At 35.4% G+C, this 18,929-nt stretch overlaps 1 protein-coding gene and 1 pseudogene across 12 annotated transcripts in view; one reads left to right on the forward strand and one right to left on the reverse strand.

Annotated features, from left to right (window-relative positions):
- OXR1 (oxidation resistance 1) overlaps positions 1-18,929 on the reverse strand; it is a 484,414-nt gene that overhangs the window by 29,800 nt on the left and 435,685 nt on the right. For all 12 annotated transcript variants that reach the window (XM_043879384.1, XM_043879388.1, XM_043879387.1 and 9 more), the window contains 4 exons: positions 14,154-14,338; positions 10,495-11,249; positions 4,951-5,119; positions 1,544-1,706 (listed from right to left, as the gene is read on the reverse strand). In XM_043879384.1, coding sequence (XP_043735319.1) covers positions 1,544-1,706; positions 4,951-5,119; positions 10,495-11,249; positions 14,154-14,338 — 1,272 coding nt within the window. The remainder of the gene's footprint in view (positions 1-1,543; positions 1,707-4,950; positions 5,120-10,494; positions 11,250-14,153; positions 14,339-18,929) is intronic.
- Positions 18,258-18,867, forward strand: LOC122679641 (annotated as a pseudogene).

Below are 18,929 nucleotides of genomic sequence, written 5' to 3' on the forward strand. Positions count from 1 at the left end.
CACCTTGCCACCCAAGTTAGTACTTCACCATCATCTGTCACTATATCCTGTTTTATTAGCTAGGTGATACCTTTTTAAAACACTTTATTTTATCCCTTTCCATTTTACCTTTGTTACTGGTTTAGTATAGGTTTATATCCTTGATCACCTGGGCTATTTTAAAAGTCTTCTAAATCTAAACTGTAAATACACAGGTATTGTTTTGCATATGCTAACACCCAAGTAAATCATTACCCAGAATAAAATACAGACCACCTCCAGTGCTCTATAAAGTTCCCTCCAGAGCCTAGACAACCCCTAAATTCCCAGAAACAGGTAGTCTGGTGGACTTTTGACTAGTTTTGCCCTTTTGAATTTTATGTAAATGGAAATATACAATATATAGTCTTTCATGTCTGGCCCGACATCTTTTATTCTGTGAGACTCATCTACATTGTTGTATCAACAGAACCTTTTTGTTGCTTCATTATTTGGAATTTTATAAATATTCCAAATTTTTTTAATCCAATAACCTGCAGACAGGCGTTCATGTTGTTTCCAGTTCATGGCTATTGTGAAAGCTGGTGGGGAGATAAACAATATCGGTATAAATATTAAAATAACTCAAAATAAATGCTCAGGCTATGCTAACTCTTTTCGTCCACTGTACCCCAGTCACAGTAGACACTGATGCTGAATGTACTAGGCAGAAGGGACTGAGGCACATACAGAATCAGGTGTGCGCTTTAGACAAAAGACATGCCATGTATACCTTTAATCATTATACATGGTAAGTGCATGTACACCACATTCATCACATAAACAACCACAAACGCCACCAGATGGATAACAAAATTTGATTCAGTTTATTATCACATTTTAGCATCTGCTCTGTATTTTCTAAGGCATGAAGATGGTGAATCCAGGGAACCGTAACAAAAGAAAGACCAGATATGTCACTCTATCCATCCCACGTGACAAAGCATTTAAAATCATAATATGCAATATTAAAAGACAGATCTAAGAGGGGCTAAAAAAAAGTTGTTTAGTGTTAATTTGACCATTTATACAAGCTCAGTAAATCTGAGCAGCATATAAAACTTTCATTACTTTGTAAAATTAGCATCAGCTTATTTCCTTTGCATATTGCTAAACTGATGTCAAGATAATGCTTGGATATGAGCTTAGAAGGAGTGCTAATTTGCATGAATGTGTTAAATAACTACTATGCCTCCTTCATGCAGGATATAACATTAAAGTGAATTAGATCTGCAATAAATGTTTTATGAAAATTAGTATAACAGTAATTATTCCTAAAGTTCACTCAATAAAAGGCATTTTACTGCTGATAGGTTGCTTCTCTAGCATTTTAAAGCAAAAGGGAAATGACGAAAAGGAATAAACCAAAGTTACTAATCAGATTTATTCAATAAACACATATATATAAGGACAGTGAACCTTTAAAATATTACTCATTTAAAGATCACTTGAACTTTGCCAACTCTAAAACTATAAATTCATACCAAAAAAAAGATAAATGAAAGCTTCACATTTTCCCCCTTACCTCCCATTCTCTAGCTGCTGCTTCACTAGTAGAATCCTCATTTGTTTCAGATTCTTCAATCTTTTTTACTACTATAAATCCAGGTTCTTTGGTATATTCACCAGTATCTTCTGCATATGTTTCTGGACTCCACTGAATGAAGAAGGCATACAAGTGGTCTGTCCTGTAAGAACGAGTGATTATGAATAATAGATCTGCTATTCTGAGTTGTTAGCAAGAGCTTAAAAATTATTTTTGTTAAACAGCTTCACAAAACTTGAAGACTTAAAATATACAAAATATTACATATACTATTCTTTATTTAAAAATAAAACAAAGCCCACTACCAGGAAGACATTAACTTAAACTTTTGGGGCTGTGTTCCGTCAAGCTCCTAACTACATTAGGATTTTCTTCAGTCTGGTTTTGACTAGCCCAGATGCTGTCCATGGTAACATTTCTTTTCATGAAAGAAACTTGATAATGGGAAGGAAAACCAAATTCACCATTTTAACCTCAATCACACAATGATCTAATTATCTAAAATATAACTAACAACTTATTCTAATTACCTATTCTGAAACCTGACCACTATACAGGTTTTTCCCAGGTTAATAGAAATTTAATATATTTAACTTTTATGTTCCTTCTTTCAATTTTGTTAACTAAAACCTAAATCCCTGAAATAAAAATTATCTGAGGGGTCAGACACACAGTTCAAATATCTATGCTTTGTTGGCTTTAATTGGTATGGATAACTGAAAAGTGATTATAAAACTCTCTACTAACATATAGCAATCAATAATCACTGTCCTGGACATTGTTTTCAATAAAATAAATTTTTAATAATGTCATTTGTTATGTGGTAACTAATGCTTTAAAAAGGTGTTAAGTATCATCTTTCAGATAATTTGTCTCTATGAAGCAATGTTTTTCATAAAATCTTAAATACAATAAAGCTCAAAATTCTAATAAAACTAATTTTTAATGAACATTAGTGAAGGTGCAAGGACAATACTAAAATGGAAAATTCCATGCAAAAATTAAAACAAAGCCAACACTAAGGAGAAAAATAAATCCTTAAGTTTTTAACTAAAGATATAATAGGGTTGAATATTTCATTGTAATCATCTTGGTATCACTGGCAGATCAGAGTATCTGGCTCTTTGCCTTTCATGTACTCATGAATTATGCAAATCATACTATTATTCTAATCACATTTTGTTGAACGCACAGATTGTACTGTATATTTAGGTGAGGGGGGAGAGAAGAGAATTTTATTATTATATTCTTGAAAGTAAGTCTTTAGAGGAACATATAAAGCTTTTCCAAGAGGTACACAGACATGTAAGATAGATCTAAAGGAATCAATCTCTTTCTCTTCTGTTTCCATATGGTAATCTTCATTCATACTCATCTTCTTGAGAACAGCATGGTTAAGATATCTTACAGATTGCTTCTTCTCTGCTTTCACTAAAGTACCATCCTCACTCATCCAGAATTTTACAATGGTACATATCTTTATAGTTAAAAAACTTTCAGTATAAAAAGTTCCAGGTTGCCCAAAGTTGGTATTGAGACAGGGAAAGATTTTAAAGACTGGGTAATAAGTCCTTTGCATATCAGGTGGTTTTCTAATTCACTAATTTCCACAAAACAGAAACACATTTAAAGAACTGACTGACATTATAATAAAACTCAGTTTCATAGACTTTTTTTATGAACAAAGCTTTTTAGTACTTACAGAAAAAGAAAAAAGGGAGTGGGCAGAACTGAGCCACTAAGTCTTATCATTTCAATGAACAATATTCATTAATGGATACATAAACTAATTGGGGGAAAGCCCTAACTATTTTATTAAGACATTTCCTGTATTTTACATTTTATGTATAATAACTATGTATGATAAATTATAATTCATGTTGCTTTGATCAACTATTCATTAGTAATAATTTTAATGACAAAATTTTCTTCTGGGTTTAATTAATATTTGGAACAATGTAGGCGTTGAAACAATTTTCTCTTGGATTCTGCATGTCTTATGGGCAGAGGCACTGTGTATCTTTGTTCTGCACTAACTTTTCATGTATGTTTGCACAGAAAACAAAGCATAGCATGGTTTTAGAAGGCAGAAATATTCAGTATCTTGCGGTGAAGTTTAGTCGCTACCTTGTGTCTGACTCTTCTGTGAACCTATGGACTGTAGCCCACCAGGCTCCTCTGTCCATGGGGATTCTCCAGGCAAGAATACTGGAGTGGGTTGCCATGCATTTCTCCAGGGGATCTTCCTGACCAAGGGATTGAATTGGTGTCTCACGTCTCCTGCATTGGCAGGCGGGTTCTTTAACACTAGCACCACCTGGGAAGCCCCAGATACCTGTGTAAGCATATGCAATTTGTTGCAAAAAAATGTAAGAAGGAATAAAAATATACTACCTTATAATAAGATTCTATGAGGAAGTATAACTGAAATATAAATTCAAAGAGAAAAGTAGTGATGCAAATTTTAACTGTTTTAGAAGAGCACATTCAAGTAGTGTTTAAATGTACAATCTAATCATAGAGGGCAAATTGTTACATTATCTAAATCCCACTGGATATATTTAATAGATAAATGTAAGTTTTAACTTAGAATGTCATTATTCACGATACAGCGAACTTAAAATGTCAGCATTTACAATACAGTGCTAACAGACATCCTTTACAAATATTGCTCAATCATAATATGAAAAATTTTACTGTGCAGTTTAGTATGAAAAATAATTTGAAGCCCAGATCGTTTTAGTAGCTAATTTAGTGCTATGTATACAGCAAGCATTTCTAATAGAAAGGATTTGATGAAATTTTTAAAAATCAAATTATATATAGTTAGGGAGTTTGGGATGGACATTTACACACTGCTATATTTAAAAAGGATAACCAATAAAGACCTTCTGTATAGTACATGGAACTCTGTTCAATGTTATGTGGCATCCTGAATGGGAGGGGAGTTTGGGGAAGAATGGATACATGCTTCTGTATGGCTGAGTCCCTTTGCTGCTCACCTGAAACTGTCACAACAGTGATAACTGGCTATACCAGTAAAAAAATACAAAATAAAAAGTTAAAAGAAATTGTATCATTTCCTGCCTTGAGGTGGGGCTGTACCAGCTAATACTTTAATGAACCTTCTTGATCTAAAACATGTAACTATGACTGTTTACTAGTAACACAAGGTATATGTTCATATTTTTTGCATTAAACCACAAAGGAGACTAAAATTAAAAGTGGGGTAAATTAAAGAGGAGCTAACTGATTTTGAACAGATTTAATGTCAGGTTTTAATCATAAACTATTTCAGTACTTTGCTACTGGTGTGAACTATTATACAAAATAATTTCAACTCAAGGGATCTCAATGTTTTCCAGATTTTGTTGTTATTGTTTTACCTTTCTTGTGGCACAGCAAACCAATATTCATGTTTCTTATCTCTCTGTGCATACTGTTGCATTGTTGCACTTGCTTGAGATACAAATGTTTTCCTCATAGGTTTTCCGACTCTGAGACATAAGAACTTATGCAATCGATGCCTTCTCTTTTCTTTTAAAAGTGCAGAACCTAGAATTGAGATAGAGTGTTTATTCAATTCTCATATACCATGTCTGAATAATTTAAAACAATTTAGACAAAGTAATGTTAATCTCCAAACTTCTGAAAAATAATTACAGAATAAAACATTACTTTACTGAAAGGTGAATTCTCTTAAGTAGCTTATATATTTTTCCATCAAAAGTGACAAGTATAGCAAGACTAATAAACTAACACCCAAGTTATAAACTGATATTATGTCTAAGAGTATTAGAAAAAAATTTAGAAGATCCAGAAATTCTGGTTAAATTTTTGTAACAACCACACTAAAGTAATTATTCATACACATACATATACAATATTCTGCACACTATCACCCTTCTAGAACAATATCTAAATAAGTTTGAAGAATTTTAAAAGTTTTACTGTAATATGGTTGTTACACAAAATATTCAGTAAAAAATTTTCTGAAGCTTTTACATACATATGAAGGTGTGACAAAAACAATGTGCTAGATTCAGCCATCCGCTTAGTTTATGAAGCATGAATCATCTCTAACCTTTCCAACCACAGATGCTGACATACGACACACTGAAGGTCTGACATGTGGATCAACTCAGGAAACTGGACACTAATCAGCTTACAAAGGAGGCACACTATGGAAGAAAAGGCACCTTGCGATAGTCAGGAGATCTGGATACTAGTCATGGCTTTTTCCTGTGTAACACTGCACAAGGTGCGTAATCTATCTGAGCCCCAGCATTTGCATCAGGTTAAAAGAAGAACTTTTACTATTTTTCTCACAATTATATTCCATTATATATTTACGTTATATAGTTTTATGATAAAAGATCAGAAACTTTGAATAGTTCCCTATATAGAATTTCAAGTTTCTTAAAATTAGCTACTTAAAAATTAGCTACTTGCTAAACTTGGCAACCTAGCATACCCTGAATCTCAATCCAATATTAAAAGGAGCTGGTTTCCAATGGAACAGAATAGAAAGCCCAGAGATAAATCCACGAACCTATGGACACCTTATCTTTGACAAAGGAGGCAAGGATATACAATGGAAAAAAGACAAACTCTTTAACAAGTGGTGCTGGGAAAACTGGTCAACCACTTGTAAAAGAATGAAACTAGAACACTTTCTAACACCATACACAAAAATAAACTCAAAATGGATTAAAGATCTAAATGTAAGACCAGAAACTATAAAACTCCTAGAGGAGAACATAGGCAAAACACTCTCCGACATAAATCACAGCAAGATCCTCTATGACCCACCTCCCAGAATATTGGAAATAAAAGCAAAACTAAACAAATGGGACCTAATGAAACTTAAAAGCTTTTGCACTACAAAGGAAACTATAAGTAAGGTGAAAAGACAGCCCTCAGATTGGGAGAAAATAATAGCAAATGAAGAAACAAAGGATTAATCTCAAAAATATACAAGCAACTCCTGAAGCTCAATTCCAGAAAAATAAATGACCCAATCAAAAAATGGGCCAAAGAACTAAACACACATTTCTCCAAAGAAGACATACAGATGGCTAACAAACACATGAAAAGATGCTCAACATCACTCATTATCAGAGAAATGCAAATCAAAACCACAATGAGGTACCATTACACGCCAGTCAGGATGGCTGCTATCCAAAAGTCTATAAGAAATAAATGCTGGAGAGGGTGTGGAGAAAAGGGAACCCTCTTACACTGTTGGTGGGAATGCAAACTAGTACAGCCGCTATGGAAAACAGTGTGGAGATTTCTTAAAAAGCTGGAAATAGAACTGCCATATGACCCAGCAATCCCACTTCTGGGCATACACACTGAGGAAACCAGATCTGAAAGAGACATGTGCACCCCAATGTTCATTGCAGCACTGTTTATAATAGCCAGGACATGGAAGCAACCTAGATGCCCATCAGCAGATGAATGGATAAGGAAGCTGTGGTACATATACACCATGGAATATTACTTAGCCATTAAAAAGAATTCATTTGAATCAGTTCTAATGAGATGGATGAAACTGGAGCCCATTATACAGAGTGAAGTAAGCCAGAAAGATAAAGAACATTACAGCATACTAACACATATATATGGAATTTAGAAAGATGATAACGATAACCCTATATGCAAAACAGAAAAAGAGACACAGAAGTACAGAACAGACTCCTGAACTCTGTGGGAGAAGGTAAGGGTGGGATGTTTCGAAAGAACAGCATGTATATTATCTATGGTGAAACAGATCACCAGCCCAGGTTGGATGCATGAGACAAGTGCTCGGGCCTGGTGCACTGGGAAGACCCAGAGGAATCGGGTGGAGAGGGAGGGGGGAGGGGGGATCGGGATGGGGAATACGTGTAAATCTATGGCTGATTCATATCAATGTATGACAAAACCCACTGAAATGTTGTGAAGTAATTAGCCTCCAACTAATAAAAAAAAAAAAAAAACAACTAGTTTTCTTGTCCTCCCTCCATATGCACATACAAAAAGAGGAAACCAAATAGCAGCAATCCAGGAACACCTATCTAAACATATCTACCAAATGTTCTCCTTTTAGTAATGTGTCATAATAGGAAAACTCAATCAAAGCCTGCACCCAAACAAACTCAATAAAATACAAGTAGTCTACTATATTACTGGGTCAACCAGAATGCAACATTTTATAATTTTCCAAGATTTCAGAATATAAGACAACCAAACACAAACATATCAAATAAAGATATCTATGCCAGTATTCATCACAACATCAATCTTAATAATATGAATTGTTAATAACAACTGAGTGGCTTAATAAATACAGAAATAGCTAAATTACAGGGCCATTGAAAACCATGAAAGAACTACACGGGTTCAAGCTGACCCTTGAACAACACAGGGTTGAACTGCACAGGTCCACTTCTGTGTAGCTCTTCTTCAATACATACTATAATGCTACGATACATGGTTGGCTGAATCCATGTATGCAGAACCACAGACATGGAGGGCAGATTGTAAAGTTATACATAAATTTTTGAATGTGGGAGAGGAGTATGTGTCATCCCTTAACCCTTGGGTTGTTCAAGGGTCAGCTGTATGACGACACAGGAAAATGTTCATGACATAAAATATGAAGTGAAAAAAGCAAGAAACTATACTACACGTAATCCTAATTTTATATGAAAAATATACATATATGAAGATATATTCAAATTATATCAATATTGTATATGTGTGTGTATATAAATGTGTGTATGTAGATACACATAAACACTAAACAGCAAAGATAAACACACCACAATATTAACAATGATCATCTCCAGGTGATGAATTCCAGGTAATTTTTTGTAAATTTTCTAAAAAGCAACATATTTGTCAAAAGTTCTTTAATGAACATTCATTAACTCTGAATAATGAAAAAAATTCAATCTTTTATAGAATGTAATTCCTAAACATCTATTGAATATAATCCTTAGGTCTTCAGTATATCTAAATTATATACAGTATATCTCAGTATATCTAAATTCAGTATATCTAAATGTAAAGAAAATTCCCTGTTTTGAAAAACTGAATCAAACCCTAGTGTGTTGCTGGTGGGACTATAAAATGGTATAGCCACTGTGGAAAACAGATCAATGGTTCATCAAAAAAGTAAACACAGAATTATCACAGAATCCAGCAAATCTAGTTCTGGTATATAACCAAAGTAAAAAAACTGAAAGAAGGAAATCAAACAAATTATTTGTACACTAATGTTCATAGCAGCATTATTATTCACAACAGCCAAAAGGTGGAAACAACTCAAATGTCTATCAACAAATGAACATATAAAGAAAATGTGCTGTGTACAATGGAATATTATTCAGCTTTATATAGAAAGAAAATTCTGACACACTACAACATAGATGAAACTTGAAGCCATTATGCTAACGGATATAAGCCACACACAAAAGGGAAAATATTGCATGATCCCACTTATATGAGATACTTAGGGTACAGACACAATTCATAGAGACAAAATGAAGAATGGTGCTTGCCAAGGACTCTAAGGAGGGGAGAATGGAAGTTATCATTTAATGAGTAGAGAGTTTCAGCTCAGGAAGATGAAAAAGTTCTGGAAATGGATGGTGGTGATGGTTGTACAACAATGTGAATATGCCTAAAGCTCCTATATTTTATATTAAAAATGGTTAAACTCGCAAATCTTATTTTATGCTTATTTTAACAATTAAAATTTTAATTACAGAACATAAATACGTAAATTAGATCAATCTGAAACCAATACTCCAACAGAATATGAGAAATGTTAGCTAAGATACTTGAGTTATACCACTTTTAACATAATGTACAAAGCAGAATCATTGTGTAGTAGAAATAAAAACTATTACTATAATTTTCAAAAGTCAGCAACAGTATGAAAATACAAAATTGAAAGAGAAAATGATAATTATCTTAGTTCTGCTTTTTATTTATTTTAAATTTAAAAAATCTTTAATTCATTTATGGCCATAGCACATGGCATCTGGGATCTTAGTTCCCTGACCAGGGACTGAACTTTGGCCTGCTGCACTGGAAGCACAGTCTTAACCAGTGGACAGCCAGGGAGTCTCCTTAGTACTGCTTTTTAAAGAAACACAACCAGACAATGACAGAACTTGTGGATACTTGAAAGAATTTCAAAACAGATTTTTATGTCTAATTACACTTTTAAAAAATGAAGGGGTTATATAACTTTGGCAATTACAAATTGCAATTATGATATTATATATACAATTTTAAGGGGCTTCCCTGGTGGCTCAGACTGTAAAGAATCTGCCTGCAAAGCAGGAGACCTAGGTTTGACCCCTAGTTGGGAAGATTCCCCTGGAGAAGGGAATGTCTACCCACTCCAGTATTCTCACCTGGAAAATTCCACGGACAGCAGAGTGTGGTGGGCTACAGTCCATGGGGTTGCAAAGGGTCAGACATGACTGAGCAACTAACAAACTACACAGTTTTAAAAGGTATTCTAATGACGTAACATATCAAGAACTTAAAAAAAAAAACAAGGGAGAAATCATAGGTATTATAGACTTGTGTGCATTTTCAAAAAATAGTTTAAAGACAGAATGCAGTGGATCAGGAATGCTTTAACATGGTGGAAAAGATGCTCATTATGTGTACAATCCACTGTGAGATAAGACAGTAGTAACCAGACACTATGTACTTGTACCAGAGAAACATCTGTCAAGGGCCACTAGATTATCCTTCAGAGTGGCCTAAGATACAGCAGCTTTTGAGTCAGTGAGCAAAGAGAGGGACAATATACAGTAAGACAAACTGTTATTTTTAATAATTTATTATAATTTATATTAAATTATATATATTATATATATTAAATTATATTAAAATAATTTAATATATTCCTCAACACTTACCTTCTATATCGGCTGTTGCTATTTTATGCTTAATTTCTTTTTGTGACACCTGTTGAATATTCTCCCTTTGCTGTTTAGTTTGTTGCATGGAATGGGATTTCCAGAGTTTCCGTAGCTCTTCTACCTCAGTCTCTGAGTCCTGATTTTGTTCCCTTCCTTGTTTTCCTTTGTTGACAACTTGCTTTTGTTTAAATTCTATTGCTTCCCCACAAGGCATACTTTCTTTTTCAACTTCTTCTTGATGTAGTGAATTCTCATTAAGAGGAAAATCCTGGTTACCTTTTTTTATACCTGTGCTTTGTTCATTAAGACCTGATATTTTTTGAAGATTATCTGTAGCCTGATCTCCTTCCTTAGTGGCCATTTCAAGATTTAAACCAGTTTTAAGAGAAAGAGTCCCAACTTCATTGGCAGTGTGTCCAGAACCAGATTTTAAGTGATCGGGAGTACTAGCAGCTTCTGAGATGACCGTCAAACACTCTACTCCACTCTGAGTGACGGTCTGCACAGATTCTGATGACGCACCAGATGATTTATCGTGTCGCAGCTCATCTGAAGAAATAAGCTCCTCCCGAATAGGAGACAGTTCTGATTCTGTGAACACATCTTCAGAAAGAGACTCCTCAGTGCTCCTAGGAGCAGTGCTGGCACTGTCATTACCCGCATCACGGATTCTTGAGTCTACTTCATCAGTATTACTTCTTGTCACTTTCTTTAAATGGCAGAAGTCCCTTCCTGATAACTGATCTATCTCTCTGTTAGTAAACAAAATTTAAAGTCATTATTTTTTAAATTATAGAATTTTATTTTCCACAAACTTAACACTGAATTAATATCATTAAAAAGGCTTTTCTGTAGCATACATCTCTTAATAGCATACTAAAAAACTGATTCATATAGAACAAGTAATTAAGTCAAGTTTTTGCATCAACTACTTAAGCTATGGGAAATATCAATGTAAGATTTACTGAATTGATCTACCTGGAGAGAAACTGAAGACACAACTTTTGGGTGAAGCTGTAATTCTAAACTAAAATTTACTCACTGATGAAATATGAAAAATAGGCTTAAATAAAGTTTTGATTAAAATTATAAATGTGTTAATAAAGCACATTGACTGATACTATGTACACACACATAGTGCTTATATAGATTTAAATAGAAATTAAACTAAATAAATGACTCAAATGCAAAGCTAAAAATCAACCTGAAAAGAATCAAGGCAAAAGTACTTAGAGGAATTCTTCATGGTTCCAGTGACAACTCTTAACAATTCTAAGAGAACTTGTTCAGCTAACAGGTTAGATATTAGCTAGCTGAATGATTCATCGTTACTTCTAGATTTCCATGTTTAATGCCATTTGTAATATACAAGCACTAATGTTCAAAGGTTAGGTAGTTTAAGTTCTGCCAGGAGGCAGTGCAAACACTATAGCATAAGATACAAATCAACAATTTAAAATGATGGCTAAAAACTAGTAAATGGAAACTACATGAGTTTTTAGTGGGAAAAGAATATTTATGCAAGTTTGAGAATAGAAAAGACTGGGAAGTAAGTTGACACAAAATTTATTGCTGACCTCTGGATGGTGAAGCTGGGTAACTCTTTTCCTCTTATTCTATTATTTGATATTTTTATAATGATAAACATAATTTTCACTGTGCATAGGATAGGTAAAATTTAGTTTTTAAAAATTATCAATTAGTTGAAGTCCAATTCCTGTTTCTGCCTTCCTTGCACTGATTGATTCACCTTCAGAAATGCAAGCATCTAGTCTGTGCTATTAAATATGTAACAGTGTCATCTACTGGTGATTGACTAAAACTGCACATACAGAGGCCTGAAAGAAAGTGAAGTCGAGCTCTTTGTAACCCCAGGCACAGCAGCATGTCATGCTGCTCCATCCATGGGATTTTCCAGACAACAGTCCTGGAACTCAGCAAAAAGGTTTGAGAAACTATCTGTAAAAGACCCTTAGATAAGAGATAAAGTTAATTAAATCCAACAGGACACAGATTTAGCTAAGTGTTGTAACTTTTCCTTTTTCATGTCAGTCACGCTGCTATTGTCCCTGAAGAAGACCTTTGAAATCAACTTCCCAGTACAAGACGGTAGAAAACCAATCAAATCTTATACACCTCATTTTTACCAAAGATAAAATTATTCTGCAAAACCACACAACTCATTTATCTGATCTGTTGCCAGATATTTGTTTTTAATCAATTCATAAGGCAGGATTGAAAGAAATGTCTTTTTGGAGTAATTTTTAAAAAATGTTTGGATCAAATATATGGTCTTTTCCAGGTGATGTTCTAAATGATAAAAAGGTGATTTACAAGAGGAAGAGGAAGAGTCCCACAGCACCTGTGTAGAACAGCTATGGACCATGCCACATAACACTCAGTAAAATCCCAGAGTACCCTCACACAAATGGGAAATCAGGGCAAGAGAAAATGATCTCACCCACGACTGACATACCTATAATCTTGATTCTCTTTTAATCTAATCCTTCACTCCTTCACCTTTGTCTCACCTCTCCACCTGCCACAGTAATCTTTATTTGCTCAGACTGATTCTGGATGATGATATATTAAATTACTAACAGTAGAGGCAATCTTAGGAATAATCTGCACCTCTAAAGATGAGTTTACCAAGCCAAAACAGTTATCTATTGGGGTGGCAGGTATAATGGAGATTCTTAAATACATGATTTTATTCTACCTTAGGTATTCTAACAATTTATGTAGCCTGCCTCAGAAACAAAAATAACTTTCTCTCTTTTGTAAGTAGTTCTGTCTCACAAAGGTTAATTTTAAAACAATCATTATCAACTTTGTAGGTTATTACAGGAACAGAAATCTCAGTATCAGTTAAAGTGAAGACAGTTTTTAAACTGTTGACAAAGGAATGACAAATTACGAAGAAATAGGGAAGTTCTTTTCTATTTCAATTTTCTTCCCTTGTACTTTCCTATTCTTCTCTTTGTATATCTATCTTTTATTTTCTTCTTTTATTTATTATCCTTCCCTTTTCTGTCATTACTTTCACAGGCTGTGCTGACCTGTAACCTCACACCTGTTACCTGAATCACACAAATTCCATAACCAGTACATTCCAAGGTTAACTTTAAACTTGTGCAATCTGTGGGTCTCTCCCCTATATTTTACACTTTCCTGAGAGAGAAGGATGCAAACATAAATCAGTAAATAAAAGACAAAGCTGCTCTGGTTTTATCAATGTCAGGTCTTTGCTCATCACCTTTCCCAAATCCCACACCCAACTCTCCAGGCTTTTCTAAAGAAAATTTGAAAGGTATCCTTGATTACTTATATTCCTTTAAATTACTAATAAAAATAATTTAGAATTATGAATTCTGTATCTGAAGAAAAAGGGCTGGTAAACATTGAATTAAATGAATACTATAGGTTACTTTTAAATATCAGGTTCTCTGACCAAATATGCAAATATCAATTTAAAACAATTCCTAACTATTCCAGTACAGTACGAATAATCTTTTCAATACTATATATGTTTCATTACTGATAAAATGAAAAGCATCTATAATAAAACTATTAAAAGATACTTAAAAGAGTTATTAGACCAAGGTCAACTAACCAGATGAAATAAAATTGCAAAGGAGTATAAATATCACTCTTACATGGGTAAGGATTCCTTTATTTTGCTATCCAAAATTTCTTTGTACATTGCCGCTGACATCACCTCTTCCATTGGACACATGATGCCATATTCCTCACAGCCATTCTCTTGAACCAATGGGTCAGTTTTATGTGGGTCAAACATTATATTATTTGGTGTAACTAGCAATACACCACTGACTGTGCCCTAAGATGAAAAAAGAAAATAATGTTTAATCTTCAAAGTTTAAATTTTCAAAAATTATTTTAGATATTTTTACTGATTTTCTTCCCATGTTAGGCCACCTACCTTATACAAAAGTAGTACACTCAAGCACTATGGCATTCTCATGAAAATGCTTTTAATAATACCCAAATTTCCCCAGTAAATTCTCCTTGCTAGCAGGGCAAAGTACAAAGAATATTATATTCACCATCAATCAGTCAAGTCATGAATTAAAATCTGCAGCCTCAGTAAAATGTTGAGTTATATCAGCAAGATAATTGCAGTAATGTAAGGAGGACTGTAAAGTCCTCCAAAGGCATAAGCCTTGTTTCACATTAATTTGCACACAACTTCTTGTGTTGTTCCCTCACCAAAGGTATCAAATAGTTTCATGCAGACAATGCAAGTTTAATAAATAATGTGCCTATAACCCAATCCACTATAAAAGGAAAACAGTACAATCTGTTTAAAGTATCTTTAAAAATAAGTCTCCACTTTACTTGACTCTGCTAGCCTACTTATGTGGCCTTGGGCAAGCACAGCCTCTGGGGCTGTTTCTTCATCTGTAACATGAGACAGATTAGATGACTTCTATGACTTCTAAGGCTAATGGTATCTACTTTAATTTAATCATGAAAAGCTATGGCATTTTAAATATATTTATATAAATAGCAAAACAAACATAAAGAACCCAACCCTCTAACCTTACAAATGAGCAAACTGAAGTACATAAGAAGTTGATCCCACTAATATTAGCTAATATTTACTGAATGCTTTGTATGTACCATGCTTTATATATATATTTTTCATTTTCTCTTCACAATTATAGTTCTGAAATGAGAATGGAGGCGAGAAAATTAAAATTGAGAGAGGCTAGGCAATTGGGTGGCATCACCAACTCGATGGACATGAGTTTGAGTAAACTCCGGGAGTTGGTGATGGATGGACAGGGAGGCCTGGCGTGCTGCGATTCATGAGATCGCAAAGAGCTGGACATGACTGAGTGATTGAACTGAACTGAGGCAATCTGTTATAAATAATCAACAACATAGCTAACTAATAAGTGGTAGGACTAAGATCCAAAATCCAAAAAGTCAAATGCTTTATACTATAATCTTTCCACATTTGAGTTACAAACATTAATCACTCCAACTCAAGTACCAAAAATTCTTTAATCCCATACTACTTATCCATTTATTTATTTCTGAAGTACTGTTGATTTACAATGTTTCTTTGACTTCTGCATAAAGTGATTCAGTATTAGTAGGTGGGATCCTCTCATCTGGCCAATTAATAATGCCTGCTCTGACCCTGGTCATAATATGAACTTTCCTCTGAACTACTCAAGCTCAATCAGAACAACAAGCAAAATTCAGTCAAGGAAGAAAACCTCCCACAGTTATGGGATGGATTTATAAGGTTAACATCAGGCTGTGGTCATTTTAGATTTAAGGCCCCCCCTTCCCATGGACAGAGGAGTCTGGTGGGTTACAGTTAACAGGGTCACACAGAGTCAGACATGACTGAAGTGACTTAGCACTTAATCTTGAGAACAATTAAATTATACTAAGGATAACCAGCCTAGTAACACTAGGAAATTGGACTGGGAGCTTTATGGACAGTGCCAATATATAATTTCCCTGAAAGATAAAGATTAGTATAGAACATACATCAGATGACCTGAGAATACATTGGGCTAAACCTAACAGAAGTTCTTGGCTTAATTCTAATTATGACCTTAATAATATTGCTAGCTATATTATTTATCCTTTGCCGGTTTTACAATATTATTGTTTCTTACAATACCAAAGGTGTGACTGAACCTCCAATGAACATAATGACAACTAGGCAATGTGAAGCAGTTGATCAAATACATAGTTCTGTATGGTATCAATGATTGTAACAGTGTAATTCTAGACATGGGAGGATAAAAGAAGAGGGATTACTTCCCTGGATCATAATTAGAAGACAGATGTCCAGAGATCTCTGACTATACAGACTTAGTCCAGGAATAGCACACTGAATTTTGCCTATCAGCAAAATCATCACCTAGGAATGAGCCTTGCTAGCTATGTGGGATGGATGGTCATGAAATGCCTCCCAAAGTATGATTGAATTTAAGACCATGATGGGGCCCAGTCAACTAACTGGTGTTTGCCGTGGGTGCTTGTCATCTACCTCTACAAAGATTAAATCGTGTACTGCTGCAGCTGCTGACCTTCAACACCCCTTGAAGGAGTTTAGGGTGGAGAGCAGAATTGTGGCACTCTGTGCTCTGGGAAAACTGGAAGGGTAGGTCTTTAGATAGTAAGACATACTCAGGAGCTGATTTTATGAGCCCAATTCTTGTATCTCTTCATATCTAGGAAAGCACTAAAATCCTTCATGGTGACAACTGTTTCCTATGACTAGCAGAAGCTTCACGAGACCAGCGGAAACTTCCTACCAAAAATTATTGCTTGATTGCATGTATTTCCCCTTTACCAAAATCACATATGTACTGTGCTTCCCCACAACCTATTTGAACAGTTTCTCAGAGCTATCTGAGGTGCTGTGCATGTTGTGCATTTTTTTAAGTCAACAGGGTTAATATATACATTCTTTCTAAATCCCATTTTCAAACTCTCATTCCAGAGCACAGGCTCTACAGCATGCAGGTTTAGTTGATCCTTGAGAATCTGCCTGCAACCCACCCCATTCGATTCCTGGGTTCAGAAGATCTGCTGGAGAAGGCATAGGCTACCCACTCCCCTATTCTTGGGTTTCCTTTGTGGCTTAGCTGGTAAAGTATCCGCCTGCAACGGGCGGGACCTGGGTTTGATCTCTGGGAAGATCCTCTGGAGGAAGGAAAGGCTACCCACTCCAGTATTCTGGCCTGGAGAATTCCGTGGACTGTATAGTCCAAGGTGTTGCAAAGAGTTGGACACGACTGAGTGACTTTCACAAGACAAGACAAGAAAGTGGAATCTTCCTGGACCAGGGATCAAACTTGTGTCCCCTGCATTGGCAGGCAGATTCTTAACCACTGGACCACCAAAGAAGTCCTGTATAATTTTCTGATGATGACCCACACCAAGGTACATCATAATCAAATTGATCAGCAATTAAAAAAAAAAGTCAATCAAAAAATAGGCAGAAGATTTAAACAGACATTTCTTCACAGAAGACATAGAGATGACCAAGAGATACCTGAAAAAAAGATGCTCAAATTGTTAATTATTAGAGAAATGCAAACAAAAAACTACATGAAGATACTTCCTCACACCAGTCAGAATGACCATCATCAGAAAAATCTACAGGACTTCCCTGGTGGTTCAATGGTTAAGAATCTGCCTGCCAACGCAGGGGACACAAGTTTGATCCCTGGTCCAGGAAAGTTCCACATGCCGCAGGGCAACTAAGCCTGCAGGCCCTCCAGCCTGTGCTCTGTAACGAGAGAAGCCACTGCAACGAGAAGCCTGTGTACCACAACTAGAGCAGCCCCTACTTGCTGCAACCAGAGGAAGTCCATGAGCATCAAGAAAGACCCAACATAGCCAAAAATAAGTAATTAAAATTTAAAAAAAAAATTAATTAAAAAAATCTACAAACAATAAATGCTGGAGAGGGTGTGAAGAAAAGGGAACTCTCCTACACTACTGGTGGGAAGGTAAATTCATATAGCCACTTTGGAGGACAGTATGGAAGTTCCTTAAAAAGCTAAAAATAGAGCTACTATATTATCCAGTAATCCCACTTCTGGGTATATATCCAGAAAAAAACATGGTTCCAAAAGATACACACATCCCAGTGTTCACTGCAGTACTGTTTACAGAGGAATGGATGAAGAGAATGTGGCACATATATACAATAGAATATTACTCTGTCATTAAAAACAGTGCAATAATGCCAAATGCACAACATGCATGGACCCGGAGACTATCATACGAAATCATGTAAATCAGAGAGAGTAAGGCAAATATGTAGTATTGTTTACATGTATAATCTAAAAAAATTTATACAAATAAATTTATTTACAAAACAGTAACAGACTCAGATTGAGAGAACAAACTCAGGGTTATCAGGAGTAAGGCTAGCTGGTGAGAGAGATTGGGAGTTTCGAACTGACCTATGTACACTACTATATTTAAAATAGATAACCGGACCACAGTGGCTTGAGGGCAGCTAGAGGAGGAGGGTATTTGCCTTGCAGAGTAACTCATACCTGTGGCCACACAATCCACCTCCCCCACCAATTCCCACCATGTGTCCATTTGGCCACAGAGCCAGCAGGAAGCGCTGGGCTCTGGGCACTGAATGGGTGGCTACACCAGACCAATGGCTGTGGCAGCCCTGTCTACAGGCCTTGTGGTGCAGCTGTCGTGCCTGGCCTTGACCTTCCCTTTGGTAAGGGACTCACTTGCATGCTGATTACCTTCTTCGACCTGGCCTGGCAGCTATGTATTAACTTCCCCTACTTCTAAGTTGTGGCTTCAGTGATTCTCAACATCTGCCTGCAGCTACATATTTAGAGCAACTAACTTTGTGGCACTGAGGTTGAGGGAGGCAGCAGGATGGCTGACTTCCACCCTCA

The sequence above is a fragment of the Cervus elaphus genome, chromosome 21 (genome assembly GCF_910594005.1).
Source record: "Cervus elaphus chromosome 21, mCerEla1.1, whole genome shotgun sequence".
In the NCBI taxonomy this organism is placed as follows: domain Eukaryota; kingdom Metazoa; phylum Chordata; class Mammalia; order Artiodactyla; family Cervidae; genus Cervus; species Cervus elaphus.